Below are 25,110 nucleotides of genomic sequence, written 5' to 3'. Positions count from 1 at the left end.
GAAAGAGCCTGTCCTAGGCCATTTATAACTGCGACAACAGCTCTGAGGCAGGCTGAATGTGGAAAAGAGTCCAAAGAGAGAGTGTGAGTGAGAAAAGATGAGAGCCAGCCAAGCTTGAAGTGGGACCTGAGCCACGTTAGCAATCCAACCTGAGAAGAGACGTAAGTGAAAAAGAAGATCAAGGGCAACTTTTGCCTTTTCCAGGCTCCTGAGAAAAAGAACAACTCTAAGAAGTCACACTTCAGTCCTTTCTAACTGTAACAGAGCCAATAATATGTCTTCAGAGCTGAGGTAACCTTACTCAACTTTGCCGGAGAGCGTGGCCAAACCTGGAAATCAAAGGGTATAGTCACATATGCTTTTAAGACCAACTGACCAAATATCAATGAGCCTAAAGTCAGCTCATCAAAATCACTTTACACAATGAACAGTGTAATTCATTGAAAGCTGAAACACGGATCATCCATTTGCTGAATGAGCAATTGATGGACACTGACACACCAGTCTTTTACCCCAGGGTTAGCCCTGTTTTCTGCTCCTGGAGGCAGAGCCCACGCAGCATGGGAGCAGGCAGGGCCAGTAGGTAAACTGGAGAATGTGTGGGGAGCTGTACTTAGCTCCAGCTACTGGCTGCCACGCAGGCATGGGCCAGGTGCTGCCCAGTTTTCAAATGAGGGCTGGACTGGATTTTGATGTGAACTGTGCTGACATTTGCATTTTGTCAAATACTTAACATTGTACAACAAAACAAAACAAACACTGTGCAGGCCACATGCACCCCACATGGGGGCTTGACTCTTCCCGGGTGCCTGCAGTCTCGCTGTGAAACCCTGGGCATGTGCGTCCCCACTCTCATGCTTTCAGCTACGTGAGCATGACCCGAAGCTCACAACATACAGTAATTTGTAATTTTGCCCAGGCACAAATTGTATCCCAAATGCTCCACGGTTGACTTCTGCGTGTGATTTATTTAGCTAGTGAATGTGCTTTGTTTTCTGCCCAGTTTCTACAAGTCAGTGTGACTTTTGATTTTTTTAAAATTCAACTTTGAATGCAGAATAACACTCATGCAATAAATAAGCTTCTACTCTAAAAAAGGGCTGTGGGAGTCAGCAGAGGTAGGTGATTTCTAAAGTTGGAAAGAGAACTGAAAAGAAAGTGAAAAAGATCTATTAAATATTTAATTGGAAAATAGTTTGAGGTAGAACTTAATGAGTGTAGCAACGGGAATTTTGAATGGAAACAATCAGTATTTTTCAGATCATGGTAGCAAGAATTAGGTAAGAAGTATAAAGAGATGACTTGAAAACTTCAGTTTTACTTTATTCATTTTACAGTAAAATTTATATGCTATAGTGTATTTTTAAAATATTCATCTTGAATTTTAAATATTAATTAAATATTTTCAAGAGATGATGGGTAACTCTTATGAGCCTCAAAAACTATGTGATGCTTTAGAAGTTATTCTAAATTCTTTTTAATGTTTAGATCCTTCAAGTAGATTGCTGAAGGCAGTTATTGCTCTTTCTTTTTCTTTTTCTTTTTGCTAGTTACTTTCATATTTCTAGTACAATGTTCTGTTCATAGGAGGTTCTTGATAAATTGAATGTGTTGAATTATTTAAAGGTGTCTTCCATTTTTAAACATTTATGGCTTAATATTTTTTTCTATCAAATTGAGAAATTGTGCGTGTGCCTTGGGTAGTGAAAGGGGAATATAAAAAATGTACTCTGTTTTTAACACCCAAACAATAGAGTCCATAATTTGAAGTTCTTTCTTTGCATATTCATATCTTCTTAAAATATTTAGTTGAGTATATTAAGACAGGACATTTCTTCTAGGTTTATAATGTTTCTTGGGCTAGAAATAATATTGAATGAAACAGTCTTTATGTTTTTCCGTTTGAATCCACATCAAAGGTTTTGGTTGAAAATGCCAGATGGCCTGGCCAGTGTGGTTCAGTGGTTGAGCGCCCAGGTCAGGGTACATGCCGGGGTCTTGGGCTTGATCCCAGTAGAGGGCGTGCAGGAGGCAGCCAATCAATGATTCTCTCTCATTATTGATGCGTCTATCTCTTTCCCTCTCCCTTCCTCTCTGAAATCAATAAAGATTTTTTAAATGCCAGATGCACATTTAAAGTATTGGAATCATTGGCGTATTCAGATTGGGCTAATGGAATATGCTTGTAGTTTCTTTAAAATGAGGGTGAGTGGAACAGGGTAGACCCTTCAAGCCTAAGGCCTGATAGCAATTACATGGAGAGATTTCACTCATCCCCAAATCTCAGCACCATTTCTCCTTGTCCTTTGAACTCTTGTGTATCTTTCAGAGTTTTGGGATACAACAAGCAAACAGAGAATTTCTAGGATAAGAGCTCATATGTTAACTTGAGCTCAACTGCCTGGATCAACTTTTGTTAGACAGGGAGGTTTCTCTTCTAGAAACAGAACAATTACAGAGGAACCAATAGTCCAGACAGCACAGAGCTGCTCAACTTGTAAAAGACTTGATTAGTGAAGAGTGAAATTTCATTCCTACTTGTCACAGCTCACACTTCCTTATTAATCTTTCTTTTTTTTTTCTATAAAGCCCTTCTTTGAAAGTATAAGGCTCTCAAGTGAGACATTTTTTCTGGGAATTAAAAACATATATTTTTATTTATTTTTTAAAATATTTTTTATAGAGAGAAGAAGAGAGAGAGAGAGAAATATCGATGTGAGAGAGAAACATCAATTGGCTGCCTCCTGCTCCCCCCCTCCCCCAAACTGGGGATCAGGCCTGCAACCTGGACATGTGCCCTGACCAGGAATTGAACTGGCAACCTTTCAGTGCACAGGACAGTGCTCAACCAACTGAGTCACACTGGCCAGGGCCTTCTGGGAAATTATTAAAAGATAAGATTTGGAGACATTGGTTATCTTCCTTTTAGAGACCACTAACACTTATTGTGGGAAATGACTTGTGAGGTCTGGCATAAGTAGTTACTCAAAGGAGCATTATGTCACAAGAGGTCAACAAAAGATCATGTGTACAGAAATTGCTTAATTTTTTAAACTGGATTTCCATCCAAAATAGGGAAGTTTCCCTAATAATATTAATTCTTTTATACATAATCTTTTCTGGTTATTTTTGGTTTACCCATTTGTATACCATCTCTGAAGAAATGTGTTTACTACCCTATCATGGGCTAGTTATTCATTCATTAATTTGGCAAATGTTTTTAAAGCATCAATTTTATGTAAGGCATATTGATAAAAATTTATATAAATAAATCAAAGAGAATAAGTGAAATATATGCAAATGTAAATCTTTTTGGCAAATGTATACTTTTAAATGTTTAAACATTATGCAAAACTGTATTCTTCTGAGATTATTTTGGTAAGTTACTAAGATTTATTGACAAAGGACTTTGTCCTTGGTGAAATAAATGAAATATCATGTGCTTTGGTCCATGTTTTACTCTGTATTTTGATCTAACTCTGTGCTGTCTATAACTAAACTACAAATTTATTTTGGACAAAACCTGTGTCTTAAATTTTTCATTGAATTTTATTTTCTGCCTACTACAATATTTTCTCTGTAAGAAATCTTATGAAAGTATATTTGATGTTTAAGACCTATGAAAAGTAATGGTGTTACTGAAGCCCAAAACTAAATATCTAGTGTTTTGACTGATCATTATTTGATTTTGCAACTATCTCCTATCTTAAAATAACTTTATAGTCTTCTTTCCTCCCAATTTCCAAATGAGGCTTTGTAAATTTATTATATTTTAATTTTAGTTATTTTTTAAGAAATGTTTTGATATTGCTTCAGAAAATTGAATTTTCCTAGGGTACAATACTAAATATAAAAATGTTAGGTCTGCTAAATTAGAAAAGTTGAACTTTAGTCATTTTGAATATTGACTTTTAAATATAATCAGACTCATTGTTGCCTGTGTTTTAGGACCAAAATAATTATATTCTTTAATCTAAAGAAGTAAATGCTGCCTTTAAAAAATCTGATCATTTTTTTTCAATGCTTTTTGCTATTAGGTGATTTGGGCTCTTGGGATCTGCTCATTTGCCTGTCTTCTAGGAAAGCTGCTGGAAATCCCTGCATATCCAAGGAAGATATGTGCCAGTTAAGTTTACATCAAAAGGTAAATATATTTTCACACATGCACAGATTATATTAGTCCTATAGGTATTAGCACCAGCATCTCTTGTTCAATAATGTTCAAAAAAGTTTCACCATTAGATCCATTACATGTTTGGAGAGAGTTCCAATGGTTATGCCTTATACACTTTACCATAAAAGGTTCACCAATTTTGTTTGATAGAATCCCCCTCAATGCCAGCGACTACCTAGCAGGACCCAAAACTTGATTGAGAAGTCTGTAGCCTCTGGGCTGTTGCTTACCCTGGCCACATGTTTATCCAAAGTAGTCAAGTCTTTATTCTCTAGATCACTGTTTTAACTTTTTCAAAGTTAAAGTGGTATCCTGAATTATAATAAAATTTATACAATTTTTTATTAACTTTTAAAATTGACATTCGATCTCTACTGCTTACTTTGTGTGAATTTTTGTATTGCTTTTAGAAAAGTTAACGAACATTTATCAAATGCCCAATAATGTGTTTGGTCACTGTGCTGGAAATATGCTCTATTTGGTACCTATAACAAGTCTCTGAAAAAAAAAAAGTGTCAAAACTAATAGCTGTTTTCAGTAGTAAAATAGTATTGTAGTAGTAATCCTGATCACTTGATATTTCTGAAACTGACAGTCTTGATAACTCCTCTCTATTTCTGACTCTTGACTCCCTTGGCCTTTGGACTGAGCACATTGTTTTGGTTCTTCTTATATACTAGAGGCCTGGTGCACGACATTCGTGCACTGGAGGGGGGAGGTCCCTCAGCCTGGCCTGTGCCCTTTCTCAGTCTGGGAGCCCTCGGGAGATGTCCAACTGATGGACATCATTAGGCCGTCAGTTGGACATCCTTAGGCTGCCACGGGAGCAGCTGAGGCTCCCGCCACCCCTGCTGAGCTCGCCAGCTGTCAGCTGGCTTCTGGCTGAGCGGCTCTCCCCCTGTGGGAGCGCACTGACCACCAGGGGGCAGCTCCTGCATTGAGTGTCTGCCCCCTGGTGGTCAGTGCATGTCATAGCGACTGGTCATTCTGCTGTTCGGTTGATTTGCATATTAGCCTTTTATTGAATAGGATTTTTTACTATTTCTTCTCTCTTTCTTTTTTATAGCTACCTTTCCTCTGCCCATTCTTAAATGCCTGTGTTCCCTAACACCACTCCCAAAGTTTTAACTGCCATTTGTACTTGATGATTCCCAAATCTACATCTAAAATTCAAAGCACTCTACCAGGCTTTGGGCTTGCCTGTACATCTCCAGGTCTGATTATCATCTCCACTCTATGTCCCACAGACACCTCAAACTCAACATGGAGAAAACCAACTCATTGTTTTCCCCAGTAAATTTACTCTGTACTTGCATTTACAAGCTTTGCAGAACTTCTGTTCTGTTGGTCATAAACATGATCAAGTCCTCTGTAATTTCCTGACATAGAAACTTGGCCTTCACCTCTGAGCTCTTCTTCTTTGTCATCTGCATTCTATCAATCACTAATACAATGAAATCTAAATATTTCTCAAATATTTTACTGCTCAATATTTCTCAGATATATCAGTACTTACTACCTTTACCCTAGCCAGGCAATCACCATATTTTACCAAGATTATTGCTGAATCCTCTTCACTAATTTTTCTGAAGCAAATATTTTGCCCCTGAAATTTATCCTGCTCACCGTTGTCACAATGAAAAATGTAAGTTTACAATATTTTCTTTGTGTAACACACCTCCCAGCAGGAGACAAATGCCGTACTCAAAAGGATATAACTGAAGGGAAATTAATAAAGGAGCTATTTATAGTGGTTTTGGCAGAATAAGAGAAACAAAAATTAGAGACACAAAGAAACCAGCAACATCATAACATTTCCCCCAGCTCTGTTCTGAGGAAGGGTATGAAGAAGGAATGGTGTAGCAGAACCTAATGAGAGCTGGAACCAAGAAAGAGAGGTCAGTGGGGGAGCTATAAGAGAGGAACTATAAACATGGGGAAAGTTAGCTATTGACAAATCATAGTTCTGCAAAGAGGAAGCTTGGAAGATAAGTGTCCAAACTGTCTCCACTCCCACCCTCCAATCTCTTGCCAAGGCTTCCCATTGGTACCAGACACCATTCAAAGTGCTTCCATATTTATTTATGTCCATTGTTTACATTTTAGGAGACTAAGCACATAGAGGTTAAGAAAATCACGGATCATAAATGAAGCAAAGAGGATTCAAATTCAGACAGTCTGACTTCAAATTCTGTTTTCTTTACCATATCACTACAGAACCTTTCTAAAAAGGTGTTTAGCCACTGCACTTACAGCATATGCTAATGAATATACTTAAAGAATACAAAAATTATAAATGATATATGTTATATAACTGTTACTTGGGAACATAAATAATTTGAAGCTTCATGAGCCATAATTTATGTAAACATAAATATTAAAACTTACCAAAAAATTCAAGAGGAAGGAGGACTTCCTAGCTCTTTTTATGTGGTCAGCATTATTCTAATTTTGAAACCAGATAATGACACTACAAAGAGAGAAAATTATAGGCCAATTTTCCTGATGAACAGAGTTGCTAAAATCCTCAACAAAATATTAGCAAATTGGATCTAGCAATGTACTAAAAAGATCAGACACCATGACCAAGTGGTATTTGTTTCAGGGATACAAGGCTGGTATAATATTTGCAAATCAATAAATGTGATACATCACATAAACAAGATTAAAGATAAAATCACATGATCAGGTCAATAGATGCAGAAAAAGCATTCAACAAAATCTAGCAACCATTTTTTATAAAAAATCTTGGTGAAGTGGGAATAGAGAGATCATACCTCAACATAATAAAGTCCATATAAGAAAAACCTGCAGCTAACATCATACTTAATGGGCAAAACTAAAAGCAGGTACAAGACTGGGATGCTCACTTTCACCACTTTTATTCAACATAGTACTAGAAGTCCTAGCCACAGGGATCAGACAAGAAAAAAAAGGCATCCATATTGGAAAGGAGAAAGTAAAACTGTTATTAGTTGCAGGTGACATGATATTGTACATAGAAAACCCTAAAGATTCCACCGAAAAACTAATAGATTTAAAAAATGAATTAGGCAAGTAGCAGGATACAAAATCAACATCCAGAAATCAATGGCATTTTTATTCACCAATAATGAACTCCCAGAGAGAAAAACCAAACCAAACCAAACCAAACCAAACCAAACCAAACAACAATAAACAATCCTTTTTGCCATTGCAACAAAAAAATATATGATCCTTGTAATAAACTTAATCAAGGAAGTAAAAGACCTGTATTCAGAAAACTACAGGACATTGAAAAAAAGAAATAAAGGAAGATATAAACAAATGGAAGCATATTCCATATTCATGGAAAAATTAACATCATTAAAATGTCCATCCAATCTATGGATTCAACACAATCCTTATTAAAATACCAATGGCATATTTCACAGATCTAGAACAATATAGAGAAAGTTAGCCATTGACAAATCATAACTCTGCAAAAATTTATATGGAACCAAAAAAGACCCCAAATAGCTGCTGCAAAATTCAGAAAGAAGAACAAAGCTGGAGGGATTACAATACCGGATATGAGATCTATATAATAAAAGCCTAAGTGACCGTTACAGTGGAACGACCAGAATGACCAGTCATTATGTTGCGCACTGACCACCAGGGGGCAGCTCATGTGTTGAGAATCTGCCCCCTGGTGGTCAGTACGCTCCCTCAGGGGGAGCACCACTCAGCCAGAAGCCAGACCCATGGCTGGGGAGCCTCTCCCGCCTCTGCAATAGTGCTAAGGAGCAGCGAGCCGAATGATAAGGAGCCAGCAGGTGGGCAGTAAGGAGCAAGGGGTCCCAGACTCCGAGCGGCCTCAGGCTGGGCTAAAGGACCCCCGCCCTTTGACGTGCACGAGTCAAGGCAGCGGGGAAGGGAGGGAGCCGAGGGTGAAGCGGTGAAGGGAGGGAGCCGCGGTGGTGGAGAAGGGAGGGAGCGAGGCAGCGGGGAAGGGAGGGAGCGAGGCGGCAGGGAAGGGAGGGAGCGAGGCGGAGGAGAAGGGAGCGAATTCCACCTCGGTGGGCTTCACTCCCTTCTCTGCTTCGCTCCAGTCTCAGGAAGCCCTATTTTTTCAGGAATAGGCCCGAGAAAGCGCTATTCTTGCAGGAATCTTCCTGCAACGGGCCTCTAGTTATACTATAAGCCCATTGTAATCAATACAGCCTGGTACTGGCACAAGAACAGGCATAAGGATCAATTTAATGGAACAGAGAACCCAGAAATTGACCCAAGCCACTACACTCAATTAACAAAGGAGGCAAGAGCATTTAGTGGAGTACAGACAGTCTCTTCAATAAATAGTGTTGAGTAAATTGTACAGGTATATGCAAAAAAAATGAAACTAGATAATCAACTTACACCATACACAAGAATAAACTCAAAATGGATAAAAAACTTAAATGCAAGTAGTGAAACCATAAAAATCCTAGAAGAAAATATAGACAACAAAATCTCAGACATCTCATGTGGCAGAATTTTCACCTATACATCTCCTTGGGCAATAGAAACAAAGGAAAAAATAAACAAATGGGACTACATCAAACTAAAAATCTTCTGCACAGCAAAAAAACCCATCCTCAAAATGAAAAGGGAATCCACTGTATGGGAGAATATATTTTCCAATGATATATAGTCTAAGGGGTTAGTCTCCAAAATATATAAAGAAGTCATACAACTCAACAAAAGGAAGATAAACAATCTAATTAAAAAATGAGCAAAGGACCTAAATAGACACTTCTCCAAAGCAGACATACAGATCGCCAAGAGACATATGAAAAAATGTTCAACATTACTAATCATCAGAGAGATGCAAATCAAAACAAATCAAGAAACAACAAGTGCTGGCAAGGGTGTGGAGAAAAAAGAACCCTAGTATACTACTGGTGCAGCCACAATGGAAAACAGTATGGAGTTTCCTCAAAAAACTAAAAATGGAACTGCTATTTGATTTAGTTATTCCACTTCTAGAAATATATTCTAAGCATCCCAAGACACCAATCAGAAAGAATATATGTATCCCTATGTTCATAGCAGTGTTATTTACAATAGCTAAAATCTGGAAACAGCCCAAGTGCCCATCAGTAGATGAGTGGATAAGAAAGCTGTGATACATTTACACCATAGAATACTATGCAGCTGTATAAAAGAAGCATCTCTTACCTTTGAGACAGCATGGAGAGACCTGGAGATTCTGGGAAGGCAAATAAGCCAGATAGAGAAAGACAAATATCACAGGATCACACTTAAATGTGGAATATAATGAACAAAATAAACGGATGAACAAAATAGATCCAGAGGCATGGAAGCATGGAACAGACTGATGAATCTCAGAGGGATGAGAGGAGGTGGGAAGAGATTAACCACAGAATTTGTATGCATATATGCATTGCCCATGGACACAGGCAATAATGCGGTGAAGACCTGGGTAGGGTGAGGGGGAAAAAGAAAGTGGAACATCTGTAATATTTTCAACAATAAAGAAAAAAATAACAAAACAGTTGTTTCAAATTGCTTGATGATGTTGTGGGATTGTCAGAGACTGTAAAGTGAAAAAGAAAGGGCATCTGCTCAAATTAAAATTACATGTCAGAGGTTTGGAATTTAAGTGCTTAATGAAAATGATCATAGATCTGTTATAGAAAATGAATGGTCAGGAGTCGCTCTAGTCAGGAAGAGAGTCACATAAATTTAAAACTGTGGTCCATATGTGGCTGAAAGTGAAGTGAGGTCCACTAGTTGGGGTAGCATTAAATTTAGTAACTAGGGCTGCATCTCACCTCTAACAGACAGGTTCTAGTATTTCCTGAGATGAGGGATTGATTTCTAGCTCTAAATGTTTGTGGGATTAGCAGCCCCTAAAACCAGGATGCTGTTTTTAGTACTACGTGGAGCGCTGAGAACTACTGAAAGGGCTCTTCTGTTAAGGCATGCAAGGACATTTTCAGGTGAATTTGATGGAATAATTGTGTGTTAGAAACTTGGGGGATAAAGGGACTTTTTTTCTTTGATTAGTTGCTTCTCTTCTTGTCATTAATTCTTTTCCTTATGGATGATACTGAACAGCTTTCAGAGATCCTATTTTTGATAAAATAAAAGGAATGAAAGTCTATACAGATCTACTGAAAAAAAGGAGTTTCTAAGATACAATATGAAGTGTATGTACTCTTCATTGTTCCCAAGTGACTAAAAATTTTTTATTACTTGGATGTTTTCTTACACTTTATAAATAGTCTACATTTAAATGCCTGTTCTCCTTAATGAGTTACTGTAGTGTTAGTTTTTTTACTTTTGTTTATAGTTAATATTATACTGTTGCACTTATTAATTAAAGGTTTCAACTAAGAATGATTTTTTGATTCTGATAATATATGTAATAAAAATAATTTAGATACAGATTACCACTGATTATGGTTGTAGAAGATATGTTGAGACTGAAATCTTTTTAAATGCACATTTCCACCCTAGCCGCTTTGGCTCAGTGGATAGAGTGTAGCCTGTGGACTGAAGGGTCCTGGGGTTTGATTCAGGTCAAGGGCACTAGGATTTGATCCCCAGTAGGGGGCGTGCAGGAGGCAGCCAGTCAATGATTCTCTCTCAGCATTGATGTTTCTATCTCTCTCTTCCTCTCCTTTCCTCTCTGAAATCAATAAAAATATATTTAAAAAAATAAATGCACATTTCCTTTGTCCCAATTTGATCTCAGAAATGTCCCAGGCTCAAATGTCATTATCATTTTATATTCATTCTAATTCTTTCAAAGATATGAAAGATTTTATGCTAAGGAAAATATCAGAACAGCGGTCTATAAACACACACACACACACACACACACACACATTTGTAAAGCATTCAAACCCAGTACAAAATGGGTATAGAAATGACTATTTGGGTGATTAGGATGTGTCAGTATAGATTGATCATTGTAACAAAATCACCACTCGAAGGGTGGGGGGTGCTCATAATGGGGAGGTTGTGTGCATATGTGGGGGCAGTGGGTGAGCTTCCCCCAAAATAAAGCCTGATAAAAATATTTATTGCAGTCTGAAGCTGGAGAAGCTCATCTTATAAAAGTTAGCTAACCCAGTAAAAACTTCTTTGATGATGTTCCAGTTGATACCGGGATGCAAATCATAAATTTTATGATGTACATAAAAAAAATAAGAATATAAAGCACTAGATACAGAAAAACGTTGTTAGGTTTAGCAATTAAAAAGTTACAATATGTGTCATGCAGATGATTTGCCATAGCCGCGTGACCCTATGTTTATTTCTTTGTGCTGAGTCATTCAGGTTAACGGCTTAGTTTGGTGCTCAGTTCCAGATTAGAATGGAGATGATGTTTCTGGTGTCACGTGTCACCATGAGTATGTCATCTGCTGTGACTCTGAACTCCAAAGATTTACTTTGGAGGAAAGAGCATGGGAAGAGGTCACTGGGTGAGGGCTGGGAAAATCGAAGGCGGGAGGGGTGAGTAGTTACTTGGCTTGGCTTGGCTCTGAGTTTCTGAAGCAAGTGCTTTGTTGACCTGAGTCAGCTCATCCTTCTGATCCAAGGCCTCAAACGAAAAGTCATCTCTCTGATGAGACACAGCAAAGTACCTTCTATGTGAAGGCTGTGCACGCTGTGCACTATCTTTGCAGCATCTACACAAAGCTTTTTGGCCCATGAGTTTTGTAACTCATGTTACCAAGGCTTCTGTTCCATCCTGTTTGTAGCAGACGATGGCACCAAGGATGCTTTAAGCCAGTGGTTCTCAACCTTCTGGCCCTTTAAATACAGTTCCTCATGTTGTGACCCAACCATAAAATTCTTTTCGTTGCTACTTCATAACTGTAATGTTGCTACTGTTATGAATCGTAATGTAAATATCTGATATGCAGGATGGTCTTAGGCGACCCCTGTGAAAGGGTTGTTCGGCCGCCAAAGGGGTTGCGACCCACAGGTTGAGAACCGCTGCTTTAAGCATTTGCAATAACAGCACATTTGCTCTGAGCCCATCAAGCAGTGGGAGAAGGTCTGAAGCCGGACCTGTGCCAGTACATAATCTTTCATGTCACTTCCCTAATGCTGGCTCTCTTTCTGGGTCCTTCTATTGTGAAAGATTTTATTTAGTCAATAGCAGCCCAGTCATTTTGCCTGTTGTGGGGGAAAATGGCTCAAGTGTATTGCCTTTAGAAGCTTTTCACATCTATAGATGCTTTTATATGTTAGCTTAAGAAAAAACAACCAAAACACCTCAAACATTTGGTATGAATTTTCCATATTTTTGCAGTGCTCTGTCCCTGACCTCCAGCCTGCTTGAGGAATTCTGAATGGAAAACTTCCGGATTTTATGAAACCCTTTCCCCCCCTACATTTAGTCTCTGAATTGTCATATTTGGAATTTAAGAAATGTAGATCTCTAAAGCCTATCAAGCACTATATGTACAGCCTTTTCTCAGCTCCCAGTGCAGTAAGAACATAAGCGGCTCAGATTTTGGTATCTCTGTAGACTTTCAAATGGAGCGTTTAGGAATGTTGCTGGTGCAGATTTCACAGAGTGGGTTCTGCTGCAGTCTGGCTTCATTCATAGATGACCTGGGCTGAAGTTTGCATTTTACTGAATAAATGAAGAGGAGGTAACAGGATTGCGATGGTTGGAGAATAACTGATGCATTGTTTCAAAGCTTAAGGTGCTTTTCTTAATGAACCATTAAAAAACAAAATAAGCCCTAGCTGGTTTGGCTCAGTGGATGGAGCGTTGGCCTGAGGACTGAAGGGTCCTGAGTTTTATTCTGGTCAAGAGCACATGCGGGGTTGTGGGCATGGTCCCTGGTAGGGGGCCAGCAGGAGGCAGCCGATCAATGATTTTCTCTCATTATTGATGTTTATATCTCTGTCTTCCTCCCCCTTCCTCTCTGAAGTCAATACAAATACATTTCAAAACAAAACTAGAACTATGATTGAATTATTGGGTTGATACTATCTAAGAGCAGAAGTGGAACTTAAAGACCCAAGGCTCTAACTGCTTTATTTTACAACCTGAGAGAGGGAGGAAGAGAAGCCAAGTGATGGACTCAAGGTTATTCCGTTGGGTGGGAGAAGTGGGACCACAAGCCTTGTCCCTGGTTCCCTCGCTTTTCTCCAACTGCAACTGCGTTCCTCTCATCTAATCACGCCAGCAAGACCAAGTAGAGAAACTCCAGCATTTTAGTAGAGTGAGTGAGTTTGAGAGTAACCGATAATTGTTCAAAATGAATCGGATATTCAAAGTAATTTACACTTATCTTTCTGTTGGCTTTAAGAAGGCTTTACCATATTTGGAATTATGTTTGAGATTTTGTTGATAATAGCTAGCTAGCCAATCTGTAAATTCAGGAGGGGAGAGAATTAGCTTGTTTGTACCTTTTCAAGTTAAAGTACATATTTGAATTTGTGATCATATGTATGAGGCTTTTTAAGAAGAAATTTTTGTTAAAGTAGAGTTTTATGATAGCTGGGCTTTATATTTGGGAGCATAATGCCCTGAAGTACGACGTGAAAAGTAGGGATGGAGTTTTGAAATAGGTTTAGCACTGAATTTCCACTGTCTGTGATTGAAATCACAGAGGGACCTTGGAACGTTGCACTGTAGTTGACTTACTTTGAGGTATGTTATGCTTAGTACGATTTTTTTTGCCAAAGCTAAATTTGAAACTATGAAGTTATTTGTGTTGCCCTGTTTGCCATAAGGACATAGTATTCCCTTTTATTTCTAGCAAATATCATGGCTTTGAAATAAATCAAGGTTTTCAAAAGTATTCCCAAATATTTTGAAGATTTCTAAGGGCCAGGTTTTAATTTTATGTTACCAAATAGACCAATCTTTATTCTGGATCTAAATGTTGACTTGCAGAGGCTGAGGGCAGGGTGTGGATGGCATTCCCTTTGCCCGAGCATTTATGAATGCCCAGCTCACTAGAATCTTTTTCATTCCTTTCAGGTAAACATATTACCAGAAATACAGCATCAACTTTGCAGAAAGGAAGGCTTATGTCAAATAATTCAAAGATTTCCAGGTAAGCTTTCCTTTGCTTCCTTATGCATAAACATGTGAAATATGTAGGCATTGTAGGAGACAGCATCTGATATATGAGCTCCTTTGTCCACCAATTTCATGATCATAAATCTTCCAGAATCCACGAGGTTTTACCAATGGAAAGACCTCTATAATAAGTAATACAAGTGTAACATTAATATTCTTTCTTTCAGTTTTGCCTTCTTTCTTTCTAGATAAATATTCCTTTTCTTCATATATGTTTTCTTTTGATACATTTTCTTCTTTATTTTAAAAGCAATTATTATAGCACTTCTTAATTATATAAAACTTGAAATTAAAAAAAAATGCCTTCACGATTAATGTGTTTCTTCTTTTTGAAATCTTCTCAATTTGTGTGTTTAAGACAAGATGCTGACTGAGTAAATTCTATGTCTTGACAACATTAGAAATGTAGGATGAAAATCACCATCTCATTTTCTCATAGATTCCCTGAGTGGGAAAATAACATCAGATGTTATATGTCTTCATAGATGAAATTATAGTCTCCTATAAAGCTCATCAATGAAAGTGTTCTTCATATTTCTTGTTTAAAATCCATTTAATGTTTAATGGCTATGCCCCTAGAAAATATTTTATTATATAATTAAAATTTAGACCTACATAGCTTTAATTATTTTAAAATTAATTTTTGTCCAAATGGAATCAGAAAAATAATACCTTAACCCAGTGGTCGGCAAACTGCGGCTCACGGGCCACATGCGGCTCTTTGGTCCCTTGAGTGTGGCTCTTCCACAAAATACCATGTGCGGTGCGCACGTACACTGCGATTGAAACTTCGTGGCCCATGCCCAGAAGTCGGTATTTTGTGGATGAGCCACACTCAAGGGACCAAAGAGCTGCATGTGGCTCGCGAGCCACAGTTTGCTCACCACTGCTTAACCCATCGCCTCTTCCATGGGGTTTCTGCTTTCACACCAAACATTAACCACATTGGTATGTCCCACTTATACTACTACTGTTATACACCAAGGATTAAAATAAATAAAAGTGCATCAGCACTTAACCTTTTAATTTAAGATACTTGTCTAAAATAAATGAGAGCTACATAAACTTGGTTCTTTAGTTACTCTCTTAAATCACAATTATAACTGACTCCATAGTCTCTAAATTTGTTTTGTTTTTGTAAACATCCGCTGGATAGGTTCTTTATTTTTTTTTAAAGGAATGTGAGGCATAAGTAAAATAATTACTTCCATTAATACGTTACTAATAAATTTGGAAATACAGTTAAAACAATTTGAAAAAATATTGTTTGGATTTTGAAAATTGCCTACAGATTTTTAAGGTTTTGTTGTTTTTGCTATTTACATTTCAAAATGGTTGACTCAGAACATTACGTTTCTTTAGTGTTAGAATTAGCAACATAGAATCATAGGGATGAAAGTGCATTTTTAGCCAGAAATGGATTACCAGTTTATAAGTTTATATATTTTTTTGCTTTCATAAAATTAAGACGTTTTCCTCTTTTGCTTTAAACATTTTTATTCTTTTTTTAAAATATATTTTTATTGATTTCAGAGAGGAAGAGAGAGGGAGAAAGAGATAGAAATACCAATGATGAGAGATAATCATTGATGGGCTGCCCCCTGGACATACCTCACACTAGGGATCGAGCCCGCAACCCGGGTATGTGCCCTGATTGGGAATCAAACCACGACCTCCTGGTTCATAGGTAGATGCTCAACCACTGAGCCACACAGGCTGGGCAAACATTTTTTATTCTTAAGAACATTTGTAAGTTCTCGATATATGTCCTTTCTCCACTCTGTCTAGTGTGTTATTTTCTATTTATCTTCATGACTAACAAGATAGTTCATGGGATATATAGCTTTTTAAATGGAATTATTTCTCCTGTCATGTTTTCTTAGCTGTGTAGCTTTAAAAGAATATGGTTGTATGATTTAAACTTTATAAAGAACAGCTTTTGTGGTAGACTTTTCCTGTGACTATATAGTATATAATGTAAACTCAGTATTAATGACATTGTATCTGTTCCGAATACTGAATATTTAATATTGAATGCATATTAGATAGCAACATGCCAGCGCCTAAACATCTACAGTAGTTCTATTAAAAAGGTAAGATTGTCAAACTAAACGCAATATGACACACTTTAGCCATTTCGTTTAAAACCGAGATGGCCCATGCCATTTTCAGCTGTGTTTTATTTGGAGGAAGGCAGAACAAAATTTTGAAGCCAGAGATTTTGGCTCTGCCACCTATTAGCTATGTGACTTAACTTCAGGTTGCTGTTGGGTGAGGATAATGTAATCATTTCATAAATGAAATTTTAAAAATAAAGTAAGTAATATGTGTGTGTATATATATAATTTGGTTTGAAGAATATAAAATATTACGTAGTATCCCTAACACATAATGCTTAAAAAATGGTAACCTAATCACCCTAGATTTGAAAAATCAAGCAACAGGCCTCTTAGTGCTTAGTATTATTTTTCTTTTTATATGACTTACTATCACTGAAATTTTAGGTTTCTGTCAAAAAGTATGAAGGGTCTGAGATTTCTTCTCGCTTCCAAGCTCACAAGTCAGGAGTGCTGGCAGGAGACAGGAGGCTCCTGACTCAGAGAAAAATGACTCTATAATTTACAGCAGTGGCTGCGGTCAGGCTATCAGCATTTGTCCCGGTTCACTGAGCCCAGTCCCCATCGGGCGATGTGAAGAAGACAGCTGACACTTGTAAACTTAGTGGTTTGTGGTTCAAGAGAGGAGCTCCTAGCTTAGGGAGTTTGCCTGTTCTATAACGGGCAGCGAGCATGTCTGCCCTTTGCCCCAAAGGGAGACATTAGTTTTGTTATATTGGACAAAACCTTCTCTTTTCTCAGGAGGGAGACACGATCTTTATATTTCAAAGCTATCTGCTATCTAGCTGTCTTTGAAAAGATAGTCCAGAGCAAAGGTGGTCAGTGCCTCTGTTTGCAAAATGTGCAGAAATGTGACAGGTACATGGAGAAGTGTATCTCCACAGTTTGAGAGATTACCTAAGAAGCTTCACTCTGAGGCTTAATAAATGGACAATTCTGAGCCAGATTTCCAGCCTGGTTGTGCTTCATGTCTCTTATCTATAAAAACACAGTGTTTGGCAATGATCAATAATTCTGAGGTTCCCCAGTGCCTTTCCCCACACGGATGCGTTGTCCCAGATTTTAGCTTAGGCGGCAGAGAGAATTAAGGATGCTAAGAAAGGATGGATGATCATACCGGTTAAACACAGCTGGGACCCTCCACGGGCGGCAGGACACACGGAGTTTGGGCCAGATGCAGAGGAAAGCTTGAGGACAGCGGGGGAGACGCACAGTCTGTTCCATCCCGAAGCTACACAGAGTGTACCTGCCATTAGACTTGTGATTCACATCCAAAGGCACAAATCCATGGAATTTCTATGGGCTTACGAACTGATTTATTTTTATCTTGCCATTTAGTGCTTTGCTTAAGAAAAAAAGTTGCCTAAATTTTTATCAGCCCAAACTTGCTGCTAATGTTTTCTTTGTTGCTTTTTACTGTTTGTGGTTTGTTTTTTTTTAAGAATTTCTTTTCCATATTTGAAATATAAGTACAAAACAAAACATCAGAGAATTGTTTTATTTCATGTGTGAGTTGTTGTTTTTGTTCTTTTTTTTATGCAGGATCACCATCCAAGAAGTCAGGGTTAGGAGTGAGCCAAATTTTTGGCAATTACTCATTCTTCCCAGTAGTGTTATCTGAGCTCTGAGCAGTGCCTGACACATGACGTTTGAAATGCACCCAAAATTGCACCCAAAAGGTAGCATTTGGAACATTTTAGGATCTGTGTCATTATTTTTTAATAAGATTGTGAGCACCTAAAGAAAAAATAAAACAATAAATAAAATGTAATACCTTTTGTTGTATCTAAACAAGACTGGAGTTTAAAAAATTATAGATATTTACTACCAAAGATAAAACAAATCTTTAAAATAACATAATTGAAATTATTTTTAAACATTGATCAATAATATTTATTTATCTCGCATGGCACTGATGATTGTTTTTAATATTTTAGATTTTAAAATTCCTTTTTATCATATGATATCAGTAAAATATTGTTAGAGAATCAGATAGCCTGCCTTGAATTTAAACAAGACAACATGGAAATTGTTAATGCTTTAAAAATATATATATCTTTATTGATTTCAGAGAGGACGGGAGAGGGAGAGAGAGAGAAACGTCAGTGATGAGAATCATTGATCAGCTGCTTCCTGTATGCCCCCTCCTGGGGATGGAGCCCACAACCCCGGCATGTGCCCTTGACTGGAATCAAATCTGGGACCCTTTAGTCCACATCTACTGAGCCAAACCGGCTAAGGCGTCAATGCTTTTAATGCTTTTATTTATTTCCTTTCCTCTGCTATAAATTGGTGGAATGTTTTTTTTTTTTTTTCAAACAAGACTACAAGAAATGAGACATTCCCAGTTTTAAAGAAAATTAGAAGCAATCAGGCAAATTTCAGAGGCCAGCTTGCCTGTTCTCTGTGCTCTCAAATGCTGCCACCATCTCTGCGTCTCCTGTAAGCTCTTTCAGGCCTCTGTCTTCCCCAAGACTTCATGTCCTGTCTTATACACAATTATATCCTTTATGCAAAACATGCTTCTCCCCAAGCAAAACTCTCAGCTCTTTAAGTATGACTGACTTCAGCTAGGTGATGGTAAAAGTAAGCTGATGAAACTAATGCAGACTAAATTACACCCTCACCAGGGTCATAAGCCTCTTAGATGTATTTGAATTTTTATAAGAGAAGCTTGCAAACCCAGTGAATTCCTAATTGGTAGAATTTCTGGGAGTGCATTCAAATTCCCATTCAATCCAACAGCAAGTCACTTGCAAAGCTTATCTATCTACTTGTCTCCATCTCTACCATTTCCAGCCTAGTCCAAGTCAACATTCTCTCATACCCTTCCCACTTCCTTTCTTGTTATATGCTCCTTCTCTTAGCATATCTTTGCATTTCCCTAAATCCTTGGTAACTCTAGCTGTTTTCTTTTTTAAAATTGATTTTTAATCAGAGAGAGAGAGAGAGAGAGAGAGAGAGAGAGAGAGAGAGAGAAATATCAATGTGAGAGAGAAATATCCTGTAGGTGCCCTGATTAGGGATGGAACCCACAGCCCAGGTATGTGCCCTCATGGGAATCAAATCAGGACCTTTTTGGTCTATGGAATGATGTTCCAACCAGCTGAGTCTCCCAGCCAGAGCTGGAAACTCCAGCTTTGATTTTTATTTTTCTCATGAAATGACTTTTGTTAACCCCTGAGAACAATGAAGCTGGGTTTTCCACTAAAACCTTACTCTCTGGAGTTGGGGTATAGTCAGCATCTCTTTGCTCCTCCTTCTTACTATTATCTACCAACATCTTGATTATTCAACACTAAAGGCCTGGTGTACGAAATTCGTGCACTGGGGGGTGGGGTTCCCTCAGCCCAGCCTGCCCCTCAGTCCGGGAGCCCTCAGTGTATGTCCTACTGACGGCCACAGTCTGGCGGCAGAGGCTCGGAGCAGGCGTCCCGTGTGTGTGTGTGTGTGTGTGTGTGTGTGTGTGTGTGTGTGTGTATGTGTCTGCTGGGGGTCTGCCCCCAGCCACACCATGGAGGCTTGGAGCAGGCGCCCCTCTCTGTTGATTTCGCAGGCTCCTGGCCTCCACTGTGTGTATTACTCTCCCTTGAGCTGTGGCCAGGGTGGGGTGTTGCCTGCAGGCCGCACTTTCCTGCTCACCAATTGCTGGATTGCCAGGGCACCCGGGGTCAGGCCCTGCTGGGTGCTCCCTGTGGGCGGCACTTTCCTGCTCTCTGATAGCCATGGTGTCCTGGCTGGGGGCGGGGCTTAGGTGGCTCATGGGGGTCCCAGATGGGGGCGGGGCTTAGGCGGCACAATTGTGCCGCACAGGGCTGCACACAGGGCCCGGATGGCGGCTTGCGCTGTCCCGCCCTGCCTGCAGTATGCAAATTAGCCGCCATCTTTTGTTGGCGGCTAATTTGCATATCACGCTGATTAGCCAATGGGAGGCGTAGCAAAGGTACAGTCAATTACCATCTTTGTCTATTATTAGATAGGATTATTAATAAGAAAATTATCTGCCAAAACCGGTTTGGCTCAGTGGATAGAGCATCGGCCTGCGGACTGAAAGGTCCCGGGTTCGATTCAGGTCAAGGGCATATACCTGGGTTGCGGGCACATCCCCAGTGGGAGATGTGCAGGAGGCAGCTGATCGATGTTTCTCTCTCATCGATGTTTCTGGCTCTCTATCTCTCTCCCTTCCTCTCTGTGAAAAATCAATAAAATATATTAAAAAAAAATAAGAAAATTATCACCTGGGTTAACATCTTCCTCTCTACTTCAAATCTATATTCATTCTTGTCAAAATGATGTTTATTCACATGACCCTTTTATCATCCTAACTCACAGCTTTTTTTTAGTTTAGTTTTTTATTTTAAATAAATCTTTATTGTTGAAAGTGTTACATATGTCCCTTTTCCCCCACTTGCCCTCTCTCTCCCCTCATCCTGCAAGCTTTCACCACCCACTGTCTGTGTCCTTGGGTTATGCATATATGTATATGAGTTCATTTGTTGATCTCTTCCCCCATCCCTCCACCCTTCCCTGCCTTCCCTCTGAGGTTTGACAGTCTGTTCAATGTTTCTATGTTTCTGGGTCTATTTTTGTTCATCAGTTTATGTTGGTCATTAGATTACACATATGAGTGAGATCATGTGATACTTATCTTTCTCTGACTGGCTTATTTCCCTTAGCATAATATTCTCTAGATCCATCCATGCTGTTGCAAATGGTAAGAGTTCCTTCTTTTTTACAGCTGCATAGTATTTCGTTGTATAGATGCACCACAGTTTTTTAATTCATTCATCTGCTGATGGGCAGTTAGGCTGTTTCCAAATCTTAGCTATTGTAATTGTGCTGCTATGAACATAGGGGTGCAAGTATCCTTTCTTATGGGGGTTTCTGAGTTCTTGGGATATATTCCTAGAAGTGGGATCATCACTGGGTCAAATGGGAGTTGCATTTTTAATTTTTTGAGGAAACTCCATACTGTTTTCCACAGTGGCTGCACCAGTCTGCATTCCCACCAGCAGTGCATGAGAGTTCCCCTTTCTCCACATCCTTGCTTGTCATTTGTTGATTTGTTGATGATAGCCATTCTTACAGATGTGAGGTGGTACTTCATTGTCATTTTGATTTGCGTCTCTCAGATGATCAGTGACTTTGAGCACTTTTTCATATGCCTTTTGGCCTTCTGTATGTCCATTTTGGAGAAGTGTCTATTGAGGTCCTTTGCCCATTTTTTAATTGGATCGTTTATCTTCCTTTTGTTAAATTGTATGAGTTCCCTGTACATTTTGGAGGTTAATCCCTTATCGGATCTCATCAAACTGCTACCTTCCTTTCTCATCAGCTTCAGCCTCCCATTTCTATAGCCTTGCTCAGGAACTTACACCACAGAGAGCTACTTCATCTTTGAAAGCTTGAACTATTTCACCACTTTATAATCACAGCCTCTCTGGCCTTTTCACTCCTTCAATGTTACTGAGCCATGAATCTCAAATGTCACTTTTGGTATTCTTAAATCTGCTACTTCCTCCACATCTGTCAGACATTTTTTATCATAATTTCTTTCCTACGAAACCTGGATCATTTAGTCTGCCACTTAAAGGGTTTCCATAAAAGCACCTCCACTATTCATATTTTTCTTCCACACCATCCCTTAAAAATGTTTATAGGAAAACATCCCGCAATCTTATTTCTCTGCTCCATACAACAAACACGGGAGAAAATCACACAAGATTGCATTCAATTCCAAGGATATTTTTCCTCACTTGCTAAAATGGAAAGAATCAAACTACTCCTGCAATTGTCAGCCCAACCTCCACCAACAACACAACTGGCCAGTAGCACATGAAGCAGCCTCTCCTAATTTTCCTCTAAAATACATATAAGAAAATGTAAGAACTGCTCCTAGCACTCACATCATGGAAGAATACAGGAGGGATTTCCATTCTAAGGCTGACGGGAGTAAATTTTAATTCTTGTTGTTGTTGTTGTTGTTATCCTCACTTGAGGATATTTTCCCACTGATGTTTAAGGACAGTGGAAGAGAGAGGGAAAGGCAGAGAGAAACATCGATGTGTTTACACATTGATTGCCTCTTGCAATTGCCTCCTGCACAAGCCTAGCCCTGGCCAGGGAGAAACCTGCAAATAAGATTCGTGCCCTTGACCAGAATCAAACCCAGGACCCTTTGGTCCATAGGCCAACATCCTATCCACTGAGCCAAACTAGCTTGGGCAAATTGTAGTTCTTTTTTCTTTTTTTAAATATATTTTATTGATTTTTTACAGAGAGGAAAGGAGAGCAATAGAGAGTTAGAAACATCGATGAGAGAGAAACATCGATCAGCTCCTTCTGCACACCCCCTACTGGGGATGTGCCCGCAACCAAGGTACATGCTCTTGACCGGAATAGAACCTGGGTCCCTTCAGTCCGCAGGCCGACGCTCTAACCAGTGAGCCAAACCAGTTAGGGCCAAATTGTAGTTCTTAATGCTCTGTTCAGTTCAGTATAAGTAGAGAAGAGTAGAATTTATTTCACAAGAAAAGCCAGCAGAGTGTGTTAATGGTTTGGTTGTGGTTTATAAAAGATTGTCTCCCAACAGTTTTAGCCAGCCCAGTTGGGAGATAAGTTAGACACCAGGAAATGGAAGCTAATTTGTTATTCAACAACTGTAGGTCTCAGAAAAGTCAAGTTGTTGGACAAGGACACATTTCTTCCTTCCTGTATCCTGGTTAAATCTTTGGCCACTCATGAGAAGGAAGTTAATGAAAATAGAAATCAAATTTTAAAAATGATTCTACATGCATTTCTAAAACTTCTTTTACCTTTCCTTTTTATTATGCCTTTATTACACCAATAATATACATTCATTATAAACAGAATTGAAAATTCAAATAAACAAAAAGAAAGAAAAAATTTAAATTTAGTGAAATCACACAATTTTCCATACCTTTCCTATTCATGTACAAGTTTTACATACTAAAATATTATGCAATTCAAGTGTGGCATATTTATCAGTAAAAAACCATGAGGACATTAAAATAGATGGAGATCTACTTTTATTGGGATAGAAAAATATTCACACCATATGGTTGAGTTAAAAATAAAAATATATTTTGTATTATATATCATGCCTATTTATACAATATCTATGTAAAATGTATATTAATATATTTTAAATATATTTATACTAATAAAAAGGTAATATGCTAATTTTGACTGGGAGACGGGCCAGGGAGGGCAGTTGGGGGCCATGAGTCTGGCAGGAGAGGGCCATTGGGGGTGATCAGGCCAGCAGGCAGGGTGGTTAGGGGCGATTGGGCAGGCAGGCAGGTGAGTGGTTAGGAGCCAGCCGTCCCGGATTGCAAGAGGGATGTCTGACATTTCCTGAGGGGTCCCAGATTGGAGATGGTGCAGGCCAGGCTGAGGGACACACCCGCCCCCCCTGTGCATGAATTTTGTGCACTGGGCCACTAGTATAAATATATGCATACATATATTAATTTGCTTAGCACTCACAGTATCTCCATAAAGGAGATATTAATATTATTCCTATTTTATTCAGTAGCCACGTGAGGTGACTTTCCAGGACCCCATGTCTGACCAGTGCTATCTGGACATAGGCAGTCTGATTCTGGAGCCAATTTTCTTAATCACTTCACTCAGCCAAACTCCTCAGGGTGGCATTTAAGACCCCCTTCCCCTCCCCCACCCCATAGGCTTAGGCATTTCTCCCTGGTCTTCCATTTTTTTCCTCAATCTGAGCTCCTCCCTTCACTATCTCTTCACTTTATCACCATCTTATCTTCCTGCCTTTACTCTAATGACCTCATTTGGATCCCATTTTAAATTAATCATAGTGACCTCAACTTAATAATCTTTTTAAAGACCTTTGCTCTAAATACACTCCCATTCTGAGTCACTGGGTGGTTATGATTTCAACATATGAATTTTGAGGGCACACAAACCAACCCATAATAGCCAGGGATGGGTGGAAGAAGCAGGGGACTGTCATGGGCAGTCCCATCCAATCCATATGGAGAGGGAAAAACAGATCCCCAAGGGGAGAGATATTATACAGATGAAGACAACAGGTGTCTATTATTCCAGGTGTTTGATAAATACCTATTGATTGGTTATGATACAGCCATGAAATTCTTAAGCAGAACTAGCTTCACCCCACCCACAGATCATTTTAACATAAGGATATATTTATCTTTCCTTGTTTTCAGCACCAAGAGCTCGATACTATACACTGATTACCCAAGTGTCCTTCTGCTGGTCTGTACATGGATTTGCTTTTCTGGGCCAAGTTTGGTTTTCACTTCCTACCTTGAACCCCCATCCTCACGTGTTCTCAGAACCTGCCTCTGCTCTCCAGAGCTAGTTAAATAAGATAAGTTAATTAGTGCTGATCTTCTTCCCCTGTCAAATGTACATTTTTTCCCCACAGGACTTAATTCAACCCAAATAATAATTCTATTGATAAAAATTTAAACAACACTGCAGACCAGTCAGAACTACATGGAAACTGTTGAATCATGCAAATGAAGTCGTCACTTACACAGTCTGACCTATTCATAAAATTCACCGCTGTCCCTGTGAACCATAAATCTCTAAATTAACTACTCACAGCCAAAATCAAATGAAGATTTTGGGGAAATAGTAGCCTTGCTTCATTTTTTTGAAAATGGGAAAAATATATTCTGCTTGCTGTCGCCTGTTCACTGGAAACTATATAGTTCTTC

At 38.8% G+C, this 25,110-nt stretch overlaps 1 protein-coding gene across 2 annotated transcripts in view; it reads left to right on the top strand.

Moving 5' to 3' along the window:
- CPED1 (cadherin like and PC-esterase domain containing 1) overlaps positions 1–25,110 on the top strand; it is a 281,289-nt gene that overhangs the window by 61,144 nt on the left and 195,035 nt on the right. For both annotated transcript variants that reach the window (XM_036328853.1, XM_036328852.1), the window contains 2 exons: positions 4,038–4,144; positions 14,154–14,229. In XM_036328853.1, coding sequence (XP_036184746.1) covers positions 4,038–4,144; positions 14,154–14,229 — 183 coding nt within the window. The remainder of the gene's footprint in view (positions 1–4,037; positions 4,145–14,153; positions 14,230–25,110) is intronic.

This window comes from Myotis myotis, unplaced genomic scaffold (assembly GCF_014108235.1).
Source record: "Myotis myotis isolate mMyoMyo1 unplaced genomic scaffold, mMyoMyo1.p scaffold_m19_p_11, whole genome shotgun sequence".
Taxonomy (NCBI): domain Eukaryota; kingdom Metazoa; phylum Chordata; class Mammalia; order Chiroptera; family Vespertilionidae; genus Myotis; species Myotis myotis.
Note: the sequence above shows the minus strand (reverse complement) of the source record. Positions and strands in the feature narration are given on the sequence as shown.